This window comes from Balaenoptera musculus, chromosome 6 (assembly GCF_009873245.2).
Source record: "Balaenoptera musculus isolate JJ_BM4_2016_0621 chromosome 6, mBalMus1.pri.v3, whole genome shotgun sequence".
Lineage (NCBI taxonomy): Eukaryota > Metazoa > Chordata > Mammalia > Artiodactyla > Balaenopteridae > Balaenoptera > Balaenoptera musculus.
This window is the reverse complement of record NC_045790.1, coordinates 80,240,743-80,265,151: the sequence shown is the minus strand read 5'-3', so window position 1 is coordinate 80,265,151 and position 24,409 is coordinate 80,240,743. Positions and strand designations below refer to the sequence as shown.

General features: G+C 39.7%; 1 protein-coding gene across 7 annotated transcripts in view; it reads right to left on the bottom strand.

The window, feature by feature from the left end:
• MELK (maternal embryonic leucine zipper kinase) overlaps positions 1–24,409 on the bottom strand; it is a 90,744-nt gene that overhangs the window by 48,355 nt on the left and 17,980 nt on the right. For all 7 annotated transcript variants that reach the window (XM_036855650.1, XM_036855656.1, XM_036855654.1 and 4 more), the window contains 2 exons: positions 23,913–24,005; positions 18,900–18,998 (listed from right to left, as the gene is read on the bottom strand). In XM_036855650.1, coding sequence (XP_036711545.1) covers positions 18,900–18,998; positions 23,913–24,005 — 192 coding nt within the window. The remainder of the gene's footprint in view (positions 1–18,899; positions 18,999–23,912; positions 24,006–24,409) is intronic.

Below are 24,409 nucleotides of genomic sequence, written 5' to 3'. Positions count from 1 at the left end.
ATACTGCATGCAAGTGATACGACACCTTAATTAGATTCAACCAGCAGACTGTATTACACTGTGACTCGGAACAATAGTTCTGAGCCAAGATTACAATAAATTTCAAAATCTATAATGTGTGAAATTAAATTCCATAATAATGCATAAAAGTCCTAATCTGAATCAATTTTCAACTTGCAAATACATGAAAAACTAAAAAAAAATGAAATTCAGAGTAGGAGAAACAAAGAATATACAGTATTAATAAATAATATTAATTAGGAAGGCTAAATCTCTATTGAACAAGAATTAGACATTTTCTACCATACTCACTGCACCGAAGAAATGTTTCATTTACCAAAAATATCAAAACTTGGACCTAATATCTACTATTAGGATGTAACAATTTTATATTATCTTGAGATAAGTCCCCTCCCCCAAAGGATTCATCCAGGATCCACTAATAAATAAATAAAAGTAGAGAACACTGAAGTTTGTATGTTGGTACATTCACCTCGTGTTCGTGAAACAGTACATTAATAATTAAGAGCATCAGGAGTTCCCTGGCAGTCCAATGGTTAGGACTTAGCACTGTCACTGCCATGGGCCCAGGTTTGATCCCTGGTTGGGGACCTAAGATCCCACAAGCCACGCAGCGCGGCTCCCCCAAAAAATATATACATATATACTTATATATATTTATAATATATATTATATATTTTATATATATAATAATAATTAGGAGCATTAATTCCATGGCTGCCATATGAATGTGAACTTGCAGTAATAGCAAATGAAGGCAAATAAATAGCATAGAAGTTTGGGTCCAGATAGGTTAAAAAAAAAAAAAAAGGCAAGCTTAAAGTTAAGTCAGTAAATGAGGAACACCACGGATATAGTGTAGCTTAATTTCAATAAGGTATTAACAGTCATTTATTTTATCTTTGTGGATAAAACCACAAAATCTTGGTTAAGCGTATCTGATACAGGCTAAAAACCCAGAACACTTAGGGGTGGTCTAGATCTATTCAGTTTTTTTTTTTTTTAATTTTTAAAAAATATCTGTCTGTCTGTCTATCTATCTATGGCTGCATTGGGTCTTCGTTGCTGCGCGTGGGCTTTCTCTAGTTGCAGCGAGCAGGTGCTACTCTTCGTTGCGGTGTGTGGGCTTCTCATTGTGGTGGCTTCTCTTGTTCCAGAGCACAGGCTCTAGGCGCGCGGGCTTCAGTAGTTGTGGCACATGGGCTCAGGAGTTGTGGCTCGTGGGCTCTAGAGCGCAGGCTCAGTAGTTGTGGCGCACAGGCTTTGTTGCTCCGCAGCATGTGGGATTCCCGGCCCAGGGCTCGAACCCGTGTTGCCTGCATTGGCAGGCAGATGCTTAACCACTGCGCCACCAGGGAAGCCCTCTAGTCAGCTTTTTAGTCAACAACTTGGATTAGAGATATTTAAGAAATGTACAAAATGTCACAGTCCTGGCAAGGACAGCTGATATTACATGAGATCAGAATCAAGATTCAAAATATCAACAGAGGAGAATACTAGGCTGAAACAAACAAGAAAAACTGAATGTGAATAAATAGAAGTCAGAGAACTTATAGCTATTCAGAGATGGACTGGACCTTGGAAATAACTGACTACTGCAATGCTTTAACACTACTGATAAAGAAAATGAGGACAAGTTGCTCTACCAGAGGTGACACCTAAATTGAGTAGAAAAACTGATGCACAATACCTAATATGAATTAGGAGAACTGGTAAATATAGTCCTGGTAAATCTGAAAAGTTGGGATGTCTGGGAACATTCCCAAGTTAATGGACACAAAAAGAAGCTTGGGATGGGGATCACTTTCTGCTCTGGGAGTCTACGATTCTCTTGAGACTAGCAACTACAGAGATGAGAAACAGTATCTCATGGTGGTATGAGAACGGGCTCTGAGCTTGCCTAGCTGAGTTCAAATCCCAGCTCTGCCACTTACTAGCTATAAGACCCTGAGTAAGTTATGTAAGGTCTCTGCCCCTTAGTTTTCTCATCCATAAGAGGGGGACAATAATAGCAACTACCTCAATCAAAGCAGAGTCTGGCAAATAAGAAAAACTCAGGAACGTTTAGTATTACTTTTGTAATAGAATAAGCAACCATGTGCAAGGGTCACAAAAATATGAAAAACACATACTTCAGAATGCTCTATCTCCCCGGAGGAAAAAAAAGGAATTGGGGGAGAAAAGCAAAGAATTTCAACAACAAAAGAAAGACTGAGGTAGATGCTCTAGGCAGAGGAGACTTCAGCACACCCCAAATAAGCATAGAACTCTACTTCTGTATATCTAGAGATAGAGACTCAGACCTGGCCTGCCGAAGGCACCTCCCCCACTTTCCACATCAGCTTTAGAGATTCAAGACTCACACAAAACTTTATTATTCTACTTTTTAAAAAATTATTACTAGCAAACCAAATTCAACAGCATATTAAGAGATTTATACACCATGACCAAGTAGGATTTATTCCTGAAATGCAAGTTTGGCTCAACATACACAAATCAATATATGTGATAGACCACATTTACAGAATGAAGGTGAAAAACATGATCATGTCAGTTAATGCAGAAAAAACATTTGACAAAATTCAACACCCTTTCATGATAAAAATACTCAACAAACTAAGAATAGGAGGAAACTACCTCAACACAGTAAAAGCCATATATGAAAAATCCATCGCTAACATCATACTCAGTGGTGGAAGACTGAAAGCTTTTTCTAAGATCAAGAACAAGACAAGAATGCCCACTTTTTACCACTTCTATTCAACACAGTAATGGAAGTCCTAGCCAGAGCAATTAGGCAAGAAGTAGAACCTTTACGTGATTCAAAACTTAAAAGGTACAAAAGAGCACAGAATGAAAATTCTCCCTTCCCTCTCCCAATTTTCCTCCCCAGAAGGAGCAGGAACTAGCAACTTCTTATATCTCCTTCCACATTACTCCAAATAATATAAACATACCTCCCTCTCTTTTATTTTTTACAAAAATGACAGTATACTATACATACTGTTCTACACCTTGCTTTTCCCCTTAACAATATATCTTCGATATCATTCCATATCAGTATTTAAAGAGGTTCCTATTCACTTTTATGGCTATAGAATATCTGTTACAAAGATGTACTATAATTTAACAACAATGTTTTCCAAAACAAAAAGGAAGCACTGTCAAAGACTCACAGGGACTTCCCTGGTGGTCCAGTAGTTAAGACTTTGCGCTTCCACTGCAGGGGGCTTGGGTTCGATCCCTGGTCGGGGAACTAAGGGGAACTAAGATCCCGTGTGCCGTGTGGCATGGCCAAAAAATTTTTAATTTTTTAAAAATTTAAAAAATAAAAAAGTACACCAGGGAAAAACAATTTATAGCAGAATAGCCAGGAAAATTCTAGGGGAAAAGTAGAATAAGAGGGAGCTAATTCTACCAAACATTAAATAAATGGTATTATACAAAATCCAGTAATTAAAACAATTACATATAAAACAAACATAGACAAAAAGTTAAATACAATGAAATAAAGAGCCCAGAAAAAGAAATATGTAGGGCTTCCCTGGTGGCGCAGTGGTTAAGAATCCGCCTGCCAATGCAGGGGACACGGTTTGAGCCCTGGTCCAGGAAGATACCAAATGCCACGGAGCATCTTAGCCAGTGCACCACAACTACTGAGCCCACACACCACAACTACTGAAGCCCGTGTGCCTAGAGCCCATGCTCTGCAACAAGAGAAGCCACCGCAGTGAGAAGACTGCACTGCAATGAAGAGTAGCCCCCCGCTCGCTGCAACTAGAAAAAGCCCGCACACAGCAACAAAGACCCAACGCAGCCATAAATAAATAGATAGATAGATAAATAAATAAATAAACCCTAAAAAAAAGAAAAATGAAAACCTATACACACTGCTATGTACCAATATGAAACAATCTTCAAAGTAAAGCATTAAATTTAAAAAGGAGGGGGCAAGGTCCACTAACTGTGTGAATTATATAATTCCAAAGGATATAGACACATAAAAGTTTGTATAAGTACAAATAATTTATGCAAATGTATAGAAGAAATTTATAAATAGTTGCCTCTGTGGAAGAAAAGAAAGGAAGCAGGAAGTTTTGTGTGTTTTTTAAATTATACTCCTTAGTACTGTTTTAACTTTTTACCGTACATACTTTGTTTTTCATCATAAAAACAATTAACTGAATGTCGCTTCATTGACAAATGACAAGCCTAGGCATTTCAGGCCAATGTTCTAGGAAAGGAGCAGACAGGCTTGAGGGAGGATCATTCTTTTACAGATCAATAACTCTATACCAGGAGCCAGCAAACTTTTTCTGTAAAGGGACAGATAGTAAACATTTTTGGTTTTATGGGCCATATAATCTCTGTCACAACTACTCAACCCTACCATTGTTGTGCAAAAGCAGCCACAGACAATATATAAACAAATAAATAGGCTTGGCTGTGTTCCAATAAAACTTTATTTAAACAAACAGGTGGTGGGTCAGATATGGCCGGCAAGCCATTGTTTGCCAACCTCTGCTTTATACTCCTAGCCAAGAAGACCGATTAAGATTTTAACCAAACTTTCCTTGCATTTAGCACTCTAGAAAGGAGTAAATTAAGCTCCAACACAGACTCTTAGCTATTCACACATCTATAGAATTGTACATTATACTACTTACTCAAGAGTGAGGTTTGGGAGGAATGATTTCTTGACAGAACAGCTAGTACTTTTCAATATGATAAAACATAGATATGTCCCCACCCCCCGAACACCCCCTCCCTGCCTACCTACCCACCCTTCTGTTTAACTTGCCCCTAATGCCTGGGTATGACTTGAAAGAACTGAATGCATGCCCTCCTGCCAAGTATTCTTCTTACATGTGGATTACATCATTTTAACATCACAAATCAAGAATTATAGCCCTGGAAAAATAGTAGGATTAACCAAGATGGTGGAGTAGAAGGACGTGCTCTCACTCCCTCTTGCGAGAGCACCAGAATCACAACTGGCTGCTGGACAATCATTGACAGGAAGACCCTGGACTTCACCAAGGAGGATACCCCACGTCCAAGGACAGAGGAGAAGCCACAGTGAGACAGTAGGAGGGGCGCAATCAGAGTAAAATCAAATCCCATAACTGCTGGGTGGGTGACTCACAGACTGGCGAACACTTACACCACAAAAGTCCACCCACTGGAGTGAAGGTTCTGAGCCCCACGTCAGGCTTCCCAACCTGGGGGTCCGGCAACGGGAGGAGGAATTCCTAGAGAATCAGACTTTGAAGCCTAGTGGGAATTGATTGCAGGACTTCGACAGGGCTGGGGGAAACAGAGACCCCACTCTTGGAGGGCACACACAAAGTAATGTGTGCATCGGGACCCAGGGGAAGGAGCAGTGACCCTGGAGGAGACTGAACCAGACCTACCTGCTGGTGTTGGGAGGTCTCCTGCAGAGGCGGGTGGTGGCTCTGTTTCACCGTGGGGACAAGGACACTGGCAGCGGAGGTTCTGGGAAGTGCTCCTTGGCGTGAGCCCTCCCAGAGTCTGCCATTTACCTCACCAAAGAGCCCAGGTAGGCTCCAGTGTTGGGTTGCCTCAGGCAAAACAACCAACAGGGAGGGAACCCAGCCCCACCCATCAACAGTCAAGTGGGTTAAAGTTTTACTGAGCTCTGACCGCCACAGCAACAGTCAGCTCTACCCACCACCAGAGCCTCCCATCAAGCCTCTTAGATAGCCTCAACCACCAGAGGGCAGACAGCAGAAGCAAGAAGAACTACAATCCTGCAGCCTGTGGACCAAAAACCACAGTTACAGAAAGATAGACAAGATGAAAAGGCAGAGGGCTATGTACCAGATGAAGGAACAAGAAAAAACCCCAGAAAAACAACTAAATGAAGTGGAGATAGGCAACCTTCCAGAGAAAGAATTCAGAATAATGATAGTGAAGATGATCCAGGACCTCGGAATAAGAATGGAGGCAAAGATTGAGAAGATGCAAGAAATGATTAACAAAGACCTAGAAGAATTAAAGAACAAACAAACAGAGATGACCAATACAATAACTGAAATGAAAACTACACTAGAAGGAATCAATAGCAGAATAACTGAGGCAGAAGAACGGATAAGTGACCTGGAAGACAGAATGGTGGAATTCACTGCTGCGGAACAGACTAAAGAAAAAAGAATGAAAAGAAATGAAGACAGCCTAAGAGACCTCTGGGACAACATTAAACACAACAACATTCGCATTATAGGGGTCCCAGAAGGAGAAGAGAGAGAGAAAGGACCAGAGAAAATATTTGAAGAGATTATAGTCGAAAACTTCCCTAACATGGGAAAGGAAATAGCCACCCAAGTCCAGGAAGCGCAGAGAGTCCCATACAGGATAAACCCAAGGAGAAACACGCCGAGACACATAGTAATCAAAGTGGCAAAAATTAAAGACAAAGAAAAATTATTGAAAGCAGCAAGGGAAAAACGACAAATAACATACAAGGGAACTCCCATAAGGTTAACAGCTGATTTCTCAGCAGAAACTCTGCAAGCCAGAAGGGAGTGGCATGACATACTTAAAGTGATGAAAGGGAAGAACCTACAACCAAGATTACTCTACCCGGCAAGGATCTCATTTAGATTTGATGGAGAAATCAAAAGCTTTACAGACAAGCAAAAGCTAAGAGAATTCAGCACCACCAAACCAGCTCTACAACAAATGCTAAAGGAACTTCTCTAAGTGGGAAACACCAGAAAAGAAAAGGACCTACAAAAACAAACCCAAAACAATTAAGAAAATGGTCATAGGAACATACATATCGATAATTACCTTAAACATGAATGGATTAAATGCCCCAACCAAAAGACATAGACTGGCTGAATGGATACAAAAACAAGATCCATATATATGTTGTCTATAAGAGACCCACTTTAGACCTAGGGACACATACAGACTGAAAGTGAGGGGATGGAAAAAGATATTCCATGCAAATGGAAATCAAAAGAAAGCTGGAGTAGCTATACTCATATCAGATAAAATAGACTTTAAAATAAAGAATGTTACAAGAGACAAGGAAGGACACTACATAATGATCAAGGGATCAATCCAAGAAGAAGATATAACAATTATAAATATATATGCACCCAACATAGGAGCACCTCAATACATAAGGCAACTGCTAACAGCTATAAAAGAGGAAATCGACAGTAACACAATAATAGTGGGAGACTTTAACACCTCACTTACACCAATGGACAGAACATCCAAAATGAAAATAAATAAGGAAACAGAAGCTTTAAATGATACAATAGACCAGATAGATTTAATTGATATATATAGGACATTCCATCCAAAAACAGCAGATCACACGTTCTTCTCAAGTGCGCACGGAACATTCTCCAGGATAGATCACATCTTGGGTCACAAATCAAGCCTCAGTAAATTTAAGAAAATTGAAATCATATCAGGCATCTTTTCTGACCACAACGCTATGAGATTAGAAATGAATTACAGGGAAAAAAACGTAAAAAACACAAACACATGGAGGCTAAACAATACGTTACTAAATAACCAAGAGATCACTGAAGAAATCAAAGAGGAAATCAAAAAATACCTAGAGACAAATGACAATGAAAACATGACGACCCAAAACCTATGGGATGCAGCAAAAGCAGTTCTAAGAGGGAAGTTTATAGCTATACAAGCCTACCTAAAGAAACAAGAAAAATCTCAAGTAAACAATCTAACCTTACACCTAAAGAAACTAGAGAAAGAAGAACAAACAAAACCCAAAGTTAGCAGAAGGAAAGAAATCATAAAGATCAGAGCAGAAATTAATGAAATAGAAACAAAGAAAACAATAGCAAAGATCAATAAAACTAAAAGTTGGTTCTTTGAGAAGATAAACAAAATTGATAAGCCATTAGCCAGACTCATCAAGAAAAAGAGGGAGAGGACTCAAATCAATAAAATCAGAAATGAAAAAGGAGAAGTTACAACAGACACTGCAGAAATACAAAGCATCCTAAGAGACTACTACAAGCAACTTTATGCCAATAAAATGGACAACCTGGAAGAAATGGACAAATTCTTAGAAAGGTATAACCTTCCAAGACTGAACCAGGAAGAAAGAAACAGAAAATATGAACAGACCAATCACAAGTAATGAAATTGAAACTGTGATTAAAAATCTTCCAACAAACAAAAGTCCAGGACCAGATGGCTTCACAGGTGAATTCTATCAAACATTTAGAGAAGAGCTAACACCTATCCTTCTCAAACTCTTCCAAAAAATTGCAGAGGAAGGAACACTCCCAAACTCATTCTATGAGGCCACCATCACCCTGAACCAGACAAAGACACTACAAAAAAGGAAAATTACAGACCAATATCACTGATGAACATAGATGCAAAAATCCTCAACAAAATACTAGCAAACAGAATCCAACAGCACATTAAAAGGATCATACACCACGATCAAGTGGGATTTATCCCAGGGATGCAAGGATTCTTCAATATATGCAAATCAATCAATGTGATACACCATATTAACAAATTGAAGAATAAAAACCATATGATCATCTCAATAGATGCAGAAAAAGCTTTTGACAAAATTCAACACCCATTTATGATAAAAACTCTCCAGAAAGTGGGCATAGAGGGAACCTACCTCAACATAATAAAGGCCATATATGACAAACCTACAGCAAACATCATTCTCAATGGTGAAAAACTGAAAGCATTTCCTCTAAGATCAGGAACGAGACAAGAATGTCCACTCTCACCACTATTATTCAACATAGTTCTGGAAGTCCTAGCCACAGCAATCAGAGAAGGAAAAGAAATAAAAGGAATACAATTGGAAAGAAGAAGTAAAACTGTCACTGTTGCGGATGACATGATACTATACATAGAGAATCCTAAAACTGCCACCAGAAAACTGCTAGAGCTAATTAATGAATATGGTAAGTTGCAGGATACAAAAATTAATGCACAGAAATCTCTTGCATTCCTATACACTAATGATGGAAAAATCTGAAAGAGAAATTATGGAAACACTCCCATTTACCATTGCAACAAAAAGAATAAAATACCTAGGAATAAACCTACCTAGGGAGACAAAAGACCTGTATGCAGAAAACTATAAGACACTGATGAAAGAAATTAAAGATGATACCAACAGATGGAGAGATATACCATGTTCTTGGATTGGAAGAATCAATATTGTGAAAATGACTATACTACCCAAAGCAATCTACAGATTCAATGCAATCCCTATCAAATTACCAATAGCATTTTTTACGGAGCTAGAACAAATCATCTTAAAATTTGTATGGAGACACAAAAGACCCCGAATAGCCAAAGCAGTCTTGAGGGAAAAAAAACAGAGCTGGAGGAATCAGACTCCCTGACTTCAGACTATACTACAAAGCTACAGTAATCAAGACAATATGTACTGGCACAAAAACAAAACATAGATCAATGGAACAAGATAGAAGCCCAGAGATTAACCCACGCACCTATGGTCAACTAATCTATGACAAAGGAGGTAAAGATATACAATGGAGAAAAGACAGTCTCTTCAATAAGTGGTGCTGGGAAAACTGGACAGCTACATGTAAAAGAATGAAATTAGAAAACTCCCTAACACCATACACAAAAATAAACTCAAGATGGATTAGAGACCTAAATATAAGACTGGACACTATAAAACTCTTAGAGGAAAACATAGGAAGAACACTCTTTGACATAAATCACAGCAAGATCTTTTTTGATCCACCTCCTAGAGTAATGGAAATAAAAACAAAAATAAACAAGTGGGACCTAATGAAACTTCAAAGCTTTTGCACAGCAAAGGAAACCATAAACAAGACGAAAAGACAACCCTCAGAATGGGAGAAAATATTTGCAAATGAATCAACGGACAAAGGATTAATCTCCAAAATATATAAACAGCTCATTCAGCTCAATATTAAAGAAACAAACACCCCAATCCAAAAATGGGCAGAAGACGTAAATAGACATTTCTCCAAAGAAGACATACAGACGGCCACAAAGCACATGAAAAGCTGCTCAACATCACTAATTATTAGAGAAATGCAAATCAAAACTACAATGAGGTATCACCTCACTCCTGTTAGAATGGGCATCATCAGAAAATCTACAAACAACAAATGCTGGAGAGAGTGTGGAGAAAAGGGAACCCTCTTGCACTGTTGGTGGGAATGTAAATTGATACAGCCACTATGTAGAACAATATGGAGGTTCCTTAAAAAACTAAAAATAGAATTACCATATGACCCAGCAATCCCACTACTGGGCATATACCCAGAGAAAACCGTAATTCAAAAAGACACATGCACCCGAATGTTCATTGCAGCACTATTTACAATAGCCAGGTCATGGAAGCAACCTAAATGCCCATCAACAGACGAATGGATAAAGAAGTTGTGGTACATATATACAATGGAATATTACTCAGCCATAAAAGGGAACGAAATTGAGTCATTTGTTGAGACGTGGATGGATCTAGAGACTGTCATCCAGAGTGAAGTAAGTCAGAAAGAGAAAAACAAATATCGTATATTAATGCATGTATGTGGAACCTAGAAAAATGGTACACATGAGCCGGTTTGCAGGGCAGAAGTTGAGACACAGATGTAGAGAATGGACATATGGACACCAAGGGGGGAAAACTGCGGTGAGGTGGGGATGGTGGTGTGCTGAATTGGGCGATTGGGATTGACATGTATACAGTGATGTGTATAAAATTGATGCCTAATAAGAACCTGCAGTATAAAAAAACAAACAAACAAAACAACTAATACTAAACTTTCATTGGGTTATATGTATGGAAATATGTTAATATAAATGTTTCAGACATTACATGAAATTTCTAAAAATCTTGTATTTGTATGGAAATATGTATGGAAATATGTTAATATAAATGTTTCAGACATTACATGAAATTTCTAAAAATCTTACATGTTCTGGTATAATGTTATAAGTAATAATCCTAGTTATTACTTTAAAATGTATATCTCAGAAATAACTAATTTTCTTGTCAACTGCATTATTATGAACTTTCATCAAATCTTTAACTGTGGTCATTTTTAAGTCTTTTGTCATTTACAGACAGTTCTGGGTGTACTCTGATGCTTTTGCAAATATGTTCCTATAAAAGGGTTTCATCTTCAAGAAATTCATGGAAAAAACTCTGACAAGTACAGGTTTCTGGTAACTGACCGTACTGCTGAACTGAATGAATAAGCATTTTCAGAACTCTAATGAAAAACTGATGAACTCATAAAAGTGCTAACAAAAGATCAAGATGAAAAAAAAATTAATTACATGGGACTGAGTGAACTGATGAGGATGAGTATAATTTTTGTGACTTTCTGTCTGAATTAAAAAAAAAAAAAAATCCCACAAGGACTCAGAGGCAAAGAATATACAAATCAATTTTCACTGCAAAGTAAAGGAGCTGTTACAGTGGAGGATTACTGGACTGAATGTCAATATTATGACATAGTATGAGTGTGTTTCATGTTTGGTAATTGCAATCATTGTTGCTTTTGTTGTGGTCATCCATGTACAATGCTTGGTGTCAGTCTATTTATCTCTTGTAAAAATAAAATACAGTGTGTGTGTGTGTGTGTGTGGAAAAAAAATGTTAAAATATGTATGAGAAATAGGACCTTGCAATCAAAAGAATGATCAAGTAAAGTTTATTCTAGGACAAAAAAAAAAAAAAAAAAGAATTATAGCCCTGTATAATCATTGTTATAAAGGAGACATAATTATTCTACAATCAAAGTTTATAGTTAGTAAATCCATACCTCATTTTGTTTTACTAGGTATATATCCACAGGGTATATGGAAGGTAGACTGCTCAAAGTCAGACATCTTTATTGAGACTTTTGCATGATCAAGGCAAGTATTCAAAATTTTTCTTGGATAAAATTATTATAGTCATCCTTACAGCTTATGAGATCTCAGCTCCCAGTTCCCTGACCACCAGGGAACTCCCTATTACAGTCATCCTTTACGGCATAATGTTTTACTGCAATTCCCAAATACTCATCACCAAGAAATCAAGTATCCTTGGAAGACTCAATGTTCACGGAAGGATGTCAATTCCTGCACCAGTTATACTGACATTTGCTTTTGCTCTTATTCAACTCAGCCATAACTTCAGTAAATTTCCAGGGAGAATAATCCCTAATTTACTGATATTCAATAACTTGGCTGAGAGGGGTTATATTAATTGAGAGACCATCTAAAGAATATGTAGAGTTGACCACTCATTATTCTTGATTGGTGGTCTTCAAAGGCATGTAAGAAGACACACTAGGGCATGGAAAGAATATATTAAGACTTTCATTTATATTCATTTCTATCTAAAAAATAAGACAAAAATTAAGCTTTATTAAAATTTAGTACATGGATTGGCAATGGCACCCTCACTAGTCCCTACATAAACTACAGAATGAAGTCATTCTTCCTTGACTGTGACAGTGACACATGACAGGTGACAGTGGCTCTACCTTGCACCACTCTGTGCCTATTGTGAACTACTGTGCCCAGTTAAATGGATTTACAGATCATAGTATCTGGTTTAACTAAACTAAATCTTCACAAAATTGCCAACTGGTTTTAAAAGATTCTTGCAAAGAATCTTTTAAACCACAGATTAAAGGTTGTTTGTTTGCTACAAGCACAAGCAAACAACAATAACAGAGCTGACACGTTTACTCTTAGTGTGAGGCCATCAGCCGAAACACAAGGTTAAAAAAAGACCTAATCAGGGCTTCCCTGGTGGCGCAGTGGTTGAGAATCTGCCTGCCAATGCAGGGGACACGGGTTCGAGCCCTGGTCTGGGAAGATCCCACATGCCACGGAGCAGCTGGGCCCGTGGGCCACAATTACTGAGCCTGCGCGTCTGGAGCCTGTGCTCCGCAACAAGAGAGGCCGCGATAGTGAGAGGCCTGCGCACCGCGATGAAGAGTGGCCCCCGCTTGCCACAACTAGAGAAAGCCCTCGCACAGAAACGAAGACCCAACACAGCCATAAAATAAATAAATTAAAAAAAAAAATTATAAAAAAAAAAAAAAGACCTAATCAGATCTAACAAGTGGTCTTAAAACCTGAAATTATCAAGACTATTTGAAATACACTTATGCACATTATTGCTAACAGTGAACCTCAAATCCAAGTACATATGGCTACACTGTCATCACAATTACAAGATTTTTAAAAACAAGGATCCAGAATATGAAAACAAATCTCTACAATTTTTTTAGTGATGTTTAAAGGCAAGAAACAACAGCAAAGCAAATTCCAAGTGAATCAAATATTTAAACGTAAAAAAAATAAAAATAAAAATGCTAGAAGGAAACATGGGAATTTTAAAAAATAATCTATGTAGGAAAGCCTTTCCAAATATGACAGTGAAAGACTGATAAATCTGACCAAACAAAAATAAAACAATTCCTGCATAGCCAAAAAAAAATCTTAAACATAGCACAGCCAAAAAAAAAAAAAGATACCCAGAATCCAACCACTTCTCACTACCTCAATGACCACCATCTCTCATCTGCAAATTACTACAATATACAATATCCTCCTCTCCAGTCTCCATGGTTCTCCTCTTGGCTCCTTGTAGCCTATTTCCACACAGTAGCCACTGTGGTCCTGATAAAATCTAAACCAGACCATGTCTCTCTTCTGCTCAAAAGCCTCTAGTGGGGGCTTCCCTGGTGGCGCAGTGGTTAAGAATCCACCTGCCAATGCAGGGGACATGGGTTGGAGCCCTGGTCTGGGAAGATCCCACATGCCACAGAGCAACTAAGCCCATGTGCCACAACTACTGAGCCTGCGCTCTAGAGCCTGTGAACCACAACTACGGAGCCCGGGTGCCATAACTACTGAAGCCTGCGCACCTAGAGCCCGTGCTCCACAGCAAGAGAAGCGACTGCAATGAGAAGCCCATGCACTGCAATGAAGAGGAGCCCCCGCTCGCCGCAACCAGAGAAAGCCCGCGCACAGCAACAAAGACCCAATGCAGCCAAAAATAAATAAATTAAATAAATAAATTTATATATTAAAAAAAAAAAAACCCTCTAGTGGCTCCCCATTTCACTTGGAGAAAAAGCCAAAATCCTTATGATGGCTACAGAGCCCAAGGCAGTTGGAGCTCCTGTCCCCTGAGATTTCATTTCCTACGGCTCTCATTTACTCCACTCCAGTGGCACTAGCCCTCTGCCCTCCCTTGACTATACCAGGCATGCGTCTACCTACTAGCCTTTGCTCTGCTTCCTCTGACTGAAACATTCTCTCCCTTGATAGCCTCTTGACTAACACTCTCACCTCCTTCAAGTTTTGCTCAAATCTCACCTCTGACCACCTTATTTAATATTTAATAATGCAACCAGCCCTTCTCTTCCCTCCACACCCCTCCCCATCTGTTCTGATTCCTCTTTACCCTGCTCAATTTTTTCTTTTTTCTAAAGCAAGTATCATCTTTTAATATAATTTATTTATTATGCTTATTATCTTTTTCTACCACCACCACTATTTTTTCCCTACCACTACAATATAAACTCCATGAGGGCAGGGACCTTCCATCTGTTTTATTCACTGATATATCCCAAGCATCTAGAAAAGTGCCTAGCACAGATTAGGTGTTCAGTAACTAGACTGAACTTAAGACTTAAGATTTAAGAATTTCATCCTAAGATGAGTAAGCAATGAGGGCACTGAGATAATGGGAGGCCAGTTCACCTAGGATAACACCTGCAGCCCACAGGGTGAACTCTGGCTTGTAGTACTTGAGTGAAACGGGAAAGAAGCCACTGGAGAGCTTCCAATAAAGGGATGTGACCTGACTTACTGTTTTTAAATCTTCCCATAAAGAAGTCACTGGTGGAGATGGACTTCCAAGCACATTCCATAACACCCAAAAACTCCAACCTTATACTGCCCCCACGCACACACACAAGAAAAGAAACAGTAAAAGGGAGAATACTCCCAATCAACTTTATGTGGCTAGTAGAATCTTGAAACCAAAAACAAACAAAATAGTTCTAGAAAGGAAAACTACATATTAATCTCTGAACAAATTTTAAGTCCTGAACAAAATACTGGCAAACCAAATTTAGAAACATATGTCAATAATAATAGCTAGGACTTCCCGGGTGCTCCAGTGGTTAAGACTCCACCCTCCCAATGCAGTGGGCCTGGGTCCGATCCCTGGTCAGGGAACTAGATCCCGCATGCCGCAACTAAAAGAGCCCGCATGACGCAACTAAAAGAGCCCACATGCTGCAACTAAAGATCCTGCATGCCGCAAAGAAGATCCCGCACGCTGCGAAGAAGATCTCGCACGCTGCAAAGAAGATCCCGCACGCTGCAAAGAAGATCTCGCACGCGGCAATGAAGATCCTGCGTGCCGCAGCTAAGACCCAGCGCAGCTAAATAAATAAATAAATAAACATTTTTTTTAAAAAAGATTGTTGGGCCTTTCATTAAAAATAAAAATAATAATAATAATAGCTAACATTTATTGAGCACTACGATAAATGAACTAACTCATTTAATCCTAACAACGCTATGTTATGACTACTATCCTCCATTTTACAGATGAAGAAGCTGACACACAGAGAGGCTAAGTAATTTGCCAAAGTCCACAGATAGAAAGTAGAGATCCTGGATTTTAAAAATATCAATGAGATTCTGATTTAACTGCTCCAGGAGTTGGACCCTAAATTTTTTTTTTTTAATTTTATTTATTTATTTTTGGCTGCGTTGGGTCTTCCTTGCTGCGTGTGTGCTTTCTCTAGTTGCGGCGAGTGGGGGCTACTCTTCGTTGCGGTGTGTGGGCTTCTCACTGCAGTGGCTTCTCTTGTTGCGGAGCATGGCCCCTAGGCATGTGGGCGTCCGTAGCTGTGGCTCGCAGGCTCTAGAGTGCAGGCTCAGTAGTTGTGGCGCACAGGCTTCGTTGCTCCGTGGCATGTGGGAACTTCCCGGACCAGGGCTTGAACCCTTGTCCCCTGCATTGGCAGGCGGATTCTTAACAACCGCACCACCAGGGAAGCCCTGGACCCTATATATATATATATTTTTTTTTAAAGGTTTGCTTTTTTTAAATTTATTTATTTATGGCTGTGTTGGGTCTTCGTTTCTGTGTGAGGGCTTTCTCCAGTTGTGGCGAGCGGGGGCCACTCTTCATCACGGTGCGCGGGCCTCTCACTATCGCGGCCTCTCGTTGCGGAGCACAGGCTCCAGACGCGCAGGCTCAGTAATTGTGGCTCACGGGCCCAGTTGCTCCGCGGCATGTGGGATCTTCCCAGACCAGGGCTCGAACCCGTGTCCCCTGCATTGGCAGGCAGACTCTCACCCACTGCGCCACCAAGGAAGCCCTGGACCCTATATTTTTTAAAGCACCCCAAGAGATGCTGGTATGCTGCCAGGGTTGTGAACCACTACTCTAAGTCCATCAGCTAAGGCTTCCCCCGCCCTGAGAGAGATTACCTGGACATAGCCAGGACAAGAGATGTTTTAGTGAGGATTTAAATATGAAACAAGAAGCAGAGAGGAGAAAACATGACTGGTAAGATCCTTTCCAACAGGGAAATTCTATGATCATGTGTCCCCACACTGTGTTTCTAGAATTCTAGAAGGTATAAGATCTCATACTACCAAACAGATCCAATTCTACTTCATCTTTGGAGAACCTTGTCTGTCAGTTTATTCTCTGGCATGGAGTACCCCCAGCAAAAAAAGAATATGGTAAAACATACTAGTAGCTTGTAATACTGAAGTTATTTTCAGAACAAAACACAGAGCTCTACTTTATAGAAAGAGTAGCAAAAAGAGGGAACAACTCAAGAGGTCAACCTAATGTTTTTTGAAAGTGTAACTGGAAAATTGTTACTGAGCTGCCCAAAGACCAAGCCTCCTTCCCACTCCACAACTGTTAACTAAAGTTGAAACTACAAAGCAATCCTAACACTACCCTCCCTGTATCCTGTTGTTGACACGGGGAATGTGGCTCTGTGAGGTCAGGAACTGCTGTCACAGGCAGGAAGCAGAGCCAAGGCAACAACTGCTACCCTGCAAAGTTTAGGGGAGGCTTTGTGAGAAGAGATGGGAGGAAATACGGGCTGTCTTGGCTACCCCAGCAGGCTCCAGGAGGTTGGCCTCCAGCCCACTGCCCCATCCATCTCCCCTCCCCAAGGAGAAGCACAAGCACTCACGGTTCCCCAAAACAGTGGCAACAGCTACTGGTAACATGACTTCTCTTTGATCCTGCAGAATCAGAGCTCCTCAGCCTTCAAGAAATTGGAACTACTGCAATTCCATCACTTCCCAAAACTACTCTTGCAGTTTTGGCACTGATTTTAAAGCTTTTTGCAGGGTGGGATACAGGAAAAACTATTAAGTCAAATAAATAAAATAACTGCAGGTTGAACTCAGTGCCCTCAGACTTGGTTGTTCAGTAGGGTAGGCAAAGAGCCAACTGGTTGTACCACTTTCAATTCTGTGTGCTACTTTCCAGAAATGAGAGCTGATTTAGGTAGTCTCCCTACCTAAAGGGTGTTGGAGATCTAATGGTCCAGCCACATAAAACTTCTGACCATTTCTTCCCACGCTTCTCCCATCTTACCCCTTGGCTGATACTGTCTACCATGCATGCTCTCCCCCACAACCCTTTCTGAAGTGCTTCTAACCTTCTTTTTAAAGCCCAGCTCAAACCTCACTTACTATAAGATGTTCTCCTAAATCCCACACCCACTCCTGTATTAACTTCATTTAACCTCTGTTATAAAACGGCACCCCTCACCCTTTCCCCTTTTTAGATAGCCTTGTATCTGTCTCCAACAAGAAATCTGGCAGACAATGATTAAGTTTCATAGATCTTTGTTCACATCTTTCAGTATCTCATACAAAGAAGACCTTTAGGAAATATCTGTTAAACAGAACGGAATTCAAGCCGCATTCAGAGAAGTTGCTCTGCTGGTCTGACTTTGGTTTGCTATGGACACAATATGGTACTCTTCCTCTTTACATGTCTTCTTTTGTTAGCTTGCTTTGAATATTAACTCTTTAAAAATAATTTTACTATTTTCCTTCCTATATATGATTTTTTTAATTGAATTAGTTTATATAACATAAAATTCACCCTTTTAAAGTGTACAGTTCAGTGGTTCTTAGTATATTCACAAACTTGTGTAATTATTACCACTATCTAATTCCAGAATGTTTTCATCAACCCAAAAAGAAACCCTGCACCCATTAGCAGTCACTCCCCACTGCCACTCCACCCCTCCCCCGCCAGCCCCATAACCACAAATCTACTTTCTATCTCTGATATATATGATTTTAACAAAGCTTACAGTACTCTTAACTGTGGTTTTATTATACCTTAAAGTAAAATTTTACCTTCAAAAAGAAACAGTTTCTCTTATTTTAACATAACTCTAAAGAAAAATGTGATTTAACACAGCAACTTACTAAGGCATCATTTCAGGATACAAAACAAAAACTCTTACCAGAAAAATCAGCTTACATGTTTACTTTCCCATTTGTTTTTGTTTTGTTAAGCTTCTTACTGAAGTATAATGTTCATATAGAAAAGTACACCTATCATAAGGTATACTTTGATAAGTTTTCAAAAACTGAATACAAGTATAACCATCATCCAGATCAAAAACCAAACAGAAGCCCCACCATGTCTCTCTTTCAGTCACTAACCACCTCCAAAGAGTAACCACTATCCTGACTTCTAGCAGCATACATTACTTCTGCCTATTCTTGTACTTTTATAAATACAAGCATATAGTTTGCAATATAGAAAACTTCTACAATGAAATTCTGTGCCTTGTAATACTCACCATAATCTTCTTGTACAAAGCCATGACATTATCATCATCAAATGGTAGAAAGCCACACATAAGTACATATAAGAGTATGCCCATGCTCCAAACATCTGCCTGAGAAGGAGAAAAAAATAATAATTAAAAAAAATTAGAACGTATTTCAAAATGGCACTACATAGAATCTTCACAGAGCTGGAAAAGAGCTCAGAGATCATCCAATTCAACCTGCTCCTTGTACAGTCTGAAGCCCAGAAAGGAAGGCTTGTCCAAAGTCACCCAGTCAATGGCAGGCCACCCAGATAGGTCTCTTGACCAGTGACCAGTTCAGTTCAGAGTGACCAGTTCAGTGCACTCCCCTCTAATGCTTAATAGAAAATCACTTCTAGTTGGCTGGGCTGGATTGGGCATGATAAGGAAGAAGATAAGGCTAAGTCTCTGACTCTTTTTTTTATTTATTTAGGCTGCAATGGGTCTTAGTTGCAGAATGCAGGATCTTTGTTGTGGCATGGGGGATCTTTTCTTCTTTTTTTTAGTGCAGCATGCATGCGGGATCTAGTTTCGCTATGACCAGGGATCGAACCTGGGCTCCCTTGCATTGGGAGTGCATAGTCTTACCCACTGGACAACCAGGAAGTCCCTAGGTCTCTGATTCTGAAAGACAAAACTATCGTGCTACTGAGGGTTTATTACATATGAGGATTATGTAAACATGCATGAGGATGTTCAAAACAAGTCTTAAATTTACTGCTGATAATCTGCAAATGTAAATAAGCTATAATGTAAAGTCCTCTCTATGTAGAGACACCTTAATAAGTTCAACAATTGACTTTTCAAGGATCGAGAATAGAAATTAGCCTGCCAGCACAAATAGCCTACAAATCTCAAAATCCCAGAAAGGATACAGTAGAAACTAACACGACACTGTAAAGCAACTATACTCCAATAAAAATTTTTTAAAATGAGGGGAGGGGAGGGGGCAAGAAAAAGAAGTCCCAGAAAGGAGCTTAGCCTTTATGTAAGATATCCATGCCACCGATGACTGGAAGTCACAGTTCTCACCCTCATTTGAGCCTTAGGAAAATTTTAAGAGGTAAAAGGGCAGCATGTAGCATGTTTAAAGAAAAAAAAAAGTGGGGGAAAGGACAGAGGGGAGAGAAACAGAGTTAAAATAACTTCAGCATCATCACACATCTAGGTAGTACCTTATACTAATAACACAAATCTCACACCTAGTCCTGCCTACCAAATCGCATCAAATTATTAGGACTCAACTAGGAAGCCCTGAGTGAACAATTTACTTTCAAGCAAACACCAGATTTTTCTTCCAAGTTGCAGGAGGTCAGAAATTAACCATTTATGCCTGAAAGATATCAAATGCTTCATCTATAAATTGAGTCTTGACGGCATGGCACTCCTGACCAGGGTGTTATAGTCAAGGTAAAGAGACTACACAGGGAAGAGTGGGCTAACATGGCCTCATCAAATGCCATAAGAAGAGGTCAAAGAGAGATTACGTCTGAGGTTAAAGGAAAAGATGAAGAAAATAGTAGTAACATCCCCATAGAAATCTACAAAAGCCTACTAGAGAGAAAAAAAGCAGAAAAAGTATTCTTCAGCTAACGCATCAAAGCACCTTCACTTCACTGTTTTGAAATGGATATGAGAATAAATGAATCAACTAAAACCATAAACCAAAGCAAATGCAAGTAAATCTATAAGCTACCAACTGCCAAATAAGAAAAAAATAACTGGGGGGAAGAGGGGTTTGAAACCACTTCTTCTGAGAAATTACAAAATGAATTAGAGATGTTTACCATAGAACATTCCTTAAAGCATGATCTGGACCATGAGCAACAGAATAACCTAAAGTACTTTTTTTTTTAAATTATTTATTTATTTATGGCTGTGTTTGGGTCTTCGTTTCTGTGCGAGGGCTTTCTCTAGTTGCGGCAAGTGGGGGCCACTCTTCATCGTGGTGCGCGGGCCTCTCACTATCGCGGCCTCTCCTATTGCAGAGCACAGGCTCCAGACGCGCAGGCTCAGCAATTGTGGCTCACGGGCTTAGTTGCTCCACGGCATGTGGGATCTTCCCAGACCAGGGCTCGAACCCACGTCCCCTGCATTGGCAGGCAGATTCTCAACCACTGCGCCACCAGGGAAGCCCTAAAGCACTTTTTTTAGAATGAAGATTGCTAAAGCCTCACCTTAGAAAACAAAACCAAAATCTCTAAACATGCACAGCCCTGACCTCTGCATATTTTAACAAGTGCCCCCAGACAATTCCTTGGTACACTGTCCTTAAGAAATTGTCCTAGAAGGATGGAAAGTTGAACTAAAATGAATAAGAAAACAAGATCCTATAGGAAAATCTTGATGCATTCAAACCAGCAGGGCCTCATCACCAGACCTCTAGGAATCTTGTGAGCATCAGGCATATGATTACCACTCCTTCTGAGAGACAGAATGGAACAGTGGAAAGAGTAGAGGTGTGCAGTAAAGCCTCACTCAGTTCAAATCCTGACCCCCAGTTGCCAGCTGTGACCCTGCAAAGGCACTTAATTTCTGAGCCTCAATTTCTTTATCTTCTTTATCTTATGAAACAGAGTAACAGTATTCGCTCCAAAGGATTTTTGTGGTGCTTAAATGAAAATTACAAAAAGGATCTATCATGTGGAACCCTTATCTACTGTTACGGGAATGTAAAATGTTGCTGCCACTACAGAAAATAGTATGGCAGTTCCTCAAAAAATTAAAAATAGAATTACCATATGATCTAGCAATTCCACATTTGGGTGTATATCCAAAAGAATTGAAAGCAAGGTCTCAAAGACATATTTGTTTCTATCAGCATTATTCACAATAACCAAAAGGTGGAAGCAATCCCAGTGTCTACCTAGGGATGAATGGAAAAATAAAATGTGATACATACATGCAATGGTATGTTATTCAAGCTTAAAAAGGAACGAAATTCTGATACATGCTACACAACATGGATGAAGTTTGAAGATATTACACTATGTGAAATAAAGCAGTCACACACACAAAAAAATATTGTATGATTCCACTATACAAGGTACCTAGAATAGTCAAACTCATAGAGATAGAAAGTAAAAGGTGGCTTCCCTGGTGGCACAGTGGTTAAGAATCCACGTGCCAATGCAGGGGACACATGTTCGAGTCCTGGTCTGGGTAGATCCCACGTGCCGCGGAGCAACTAAGCCCGTGAGCCACAACTACTGAGCCTGCGCTCTAGAGCCCGTGAGCCACAACTACTGAGCCCGTGTGCCACAACTACTGAAGCCAGTGCGCTAGAGCCCATGCTCCGTGACAAGAGAAGCCACCGCAATGAGAAGCCTGTGCACTGCAACGAAGAGTGGCCCCCACTCAACGCAACTAGAGAAGGCCTGCTCGAAGCAACAAAGACCCAACTCAACCAAAAATAAGTAAATAAATAAAATTGACTCTTTAAAAAAATTCAAATTGAGGGACATTTTACAAAATAACTGGCTTCCTCAAAGATTTCAAGGTCATGAAGATAAAGAAGGCCTAAGGAACTCTTTCGGATTAAAGAAGACCAAAGAAACACAACAATGCGATGCATGATCCTGAATGGAATCCTGGACTGGAGGGAAAATATAGCTATAAAGGACCTTACAGTTAACACCATCTGAATATGAATTGTGGATTAAATAATTGTATCAGGGACTTCCCTGGTGGTCCAGTGGTTAAGAATCCGCCTTCCAATGCAGGGGACGCAGGTTCGATCCTTGGTCGGGGAACTAAGATCCCACATGCCACGGGGCAACTAAGCCCAAGCGCTCTAGAGTCCGTGCGCCACAACTACTGAACCCGCACACCCTGGAGCCCACGTGCTGCAACGAAGAGCCCACACACCGCAACCAAGACCCAATGCAGCCAAATAAATAAATAAATAAATAAATATTTAATAAATTGTATCAATGTTAAATTCTCTGATTTCAATAACTAAAGTGTGGTTATAAAAGAGAGAGTCCTTCCTTTAGGAAATATATACATGGTATTTAATGATAAAGGGGTATGATGTCTCCAACTTACTCTCAGTTGGTTCAAAAAATAATACACATACATATAAACATAGAGAATGATAAAACAAATAGGGAAAAATGTAAACAATTATGAATTTGGCTAAATATATACAGAAGTTCCTCATTCCACATTTGCGACTATTCTGTAAGTTTGAGATTATATCCAAATAAAAGGTCACCAAAAACAAGTTAGTCCCCATCTTCTCATGTTACAAATTAAGTAAACCGGCATATCTCAAAGTTTCTCCCACATAACACCAGTTCCAAAAGATGCTCCATGTAGAAAGTGGATTCTGTAGGTGCATAAAATTGAGACCAGCTGCTGTCTGTGATGTTCTACTCTCAAATGACACTGTACAGGAACATATTAAGATTTGGAGATGTCCTTAACTAAAGAAAACTGTTCAACCCAGCATTTCCAGGCCTTTTGACAACTAAACCTTTTTCATTTTATGATACTAATATCAGCAAAACCAGTACTCCAGAGAGTGGAAGGGGCTGACTAGCTTGCGGTAGCCAATGGTTAAGCAGGCAATGCCCAGGCCTTCTGAGCCTGGGCCTCTTACACGGGACTGCTGGCCTTGAATAGTTGGCTGTGAACGAAGTACAGGTTTTCTCTGTGCTAACCAGCATCTCTGAAAACTGTGCCTATAATCCTGGCTTCATGTTCTACCTGGCTGGACTAATCAGTCTAAAACTATGGCACAGTTAAACACAAAAGCAACCACAACAAGGACATCAGAAATATATCCTTGTTTCATAAGTATACTGTGTATTATTATATTTATTGCAAGTTGTTCATTTCACTTATTACTTTACATATCTCACTCTCTGAATAGACAGCTCTTTGATTAACAAGTTTATTTCTTACCTCATTACACCCTCAACATACAGTGCCTGACTCACTACAGGTCACCAATAAACATATATTGGTTATATATTGAATTAATCAGTGAATAATTACCTCTGATCCCAGATATGATTTGCCTTGTATTAACTCAGGTGCTGCATAAGCAAGACTCCCACAGCATGTCTGCAGGTGATAATCCTTGTTACCCTGCCAATAAGATAAAAATGAAATACTTATTAACTACAGCCCTTAAGAAAATTAAAACCCTGATAAATATTCTTCAGCACAAGCAGAGAGATGCTAGGTGAAGAATTACCCCAAATAATAAAAGACTTCTGCTGCTAACTCAATACTCTGCCTACGTTCATGCATGCACGTGTGGCTTCCTCTTCTCTGATTTCCAATACCACGACAACCCGACACAAAAAAAATCCTTCTCCCCTTAGCTCAGTCAAGTCAGGTTCGTACTTCCCTAGGCACCATTTGCATAATAATCAGCTTAGCATATATCCAAGCACCCATGTCTCCCCACTCCCAAGTACGCAAGGAAAAAGGGTTATTTCTCTATGGGACCCTATCTCCAATATCAAATCTTTACAAGTACAGAAGAG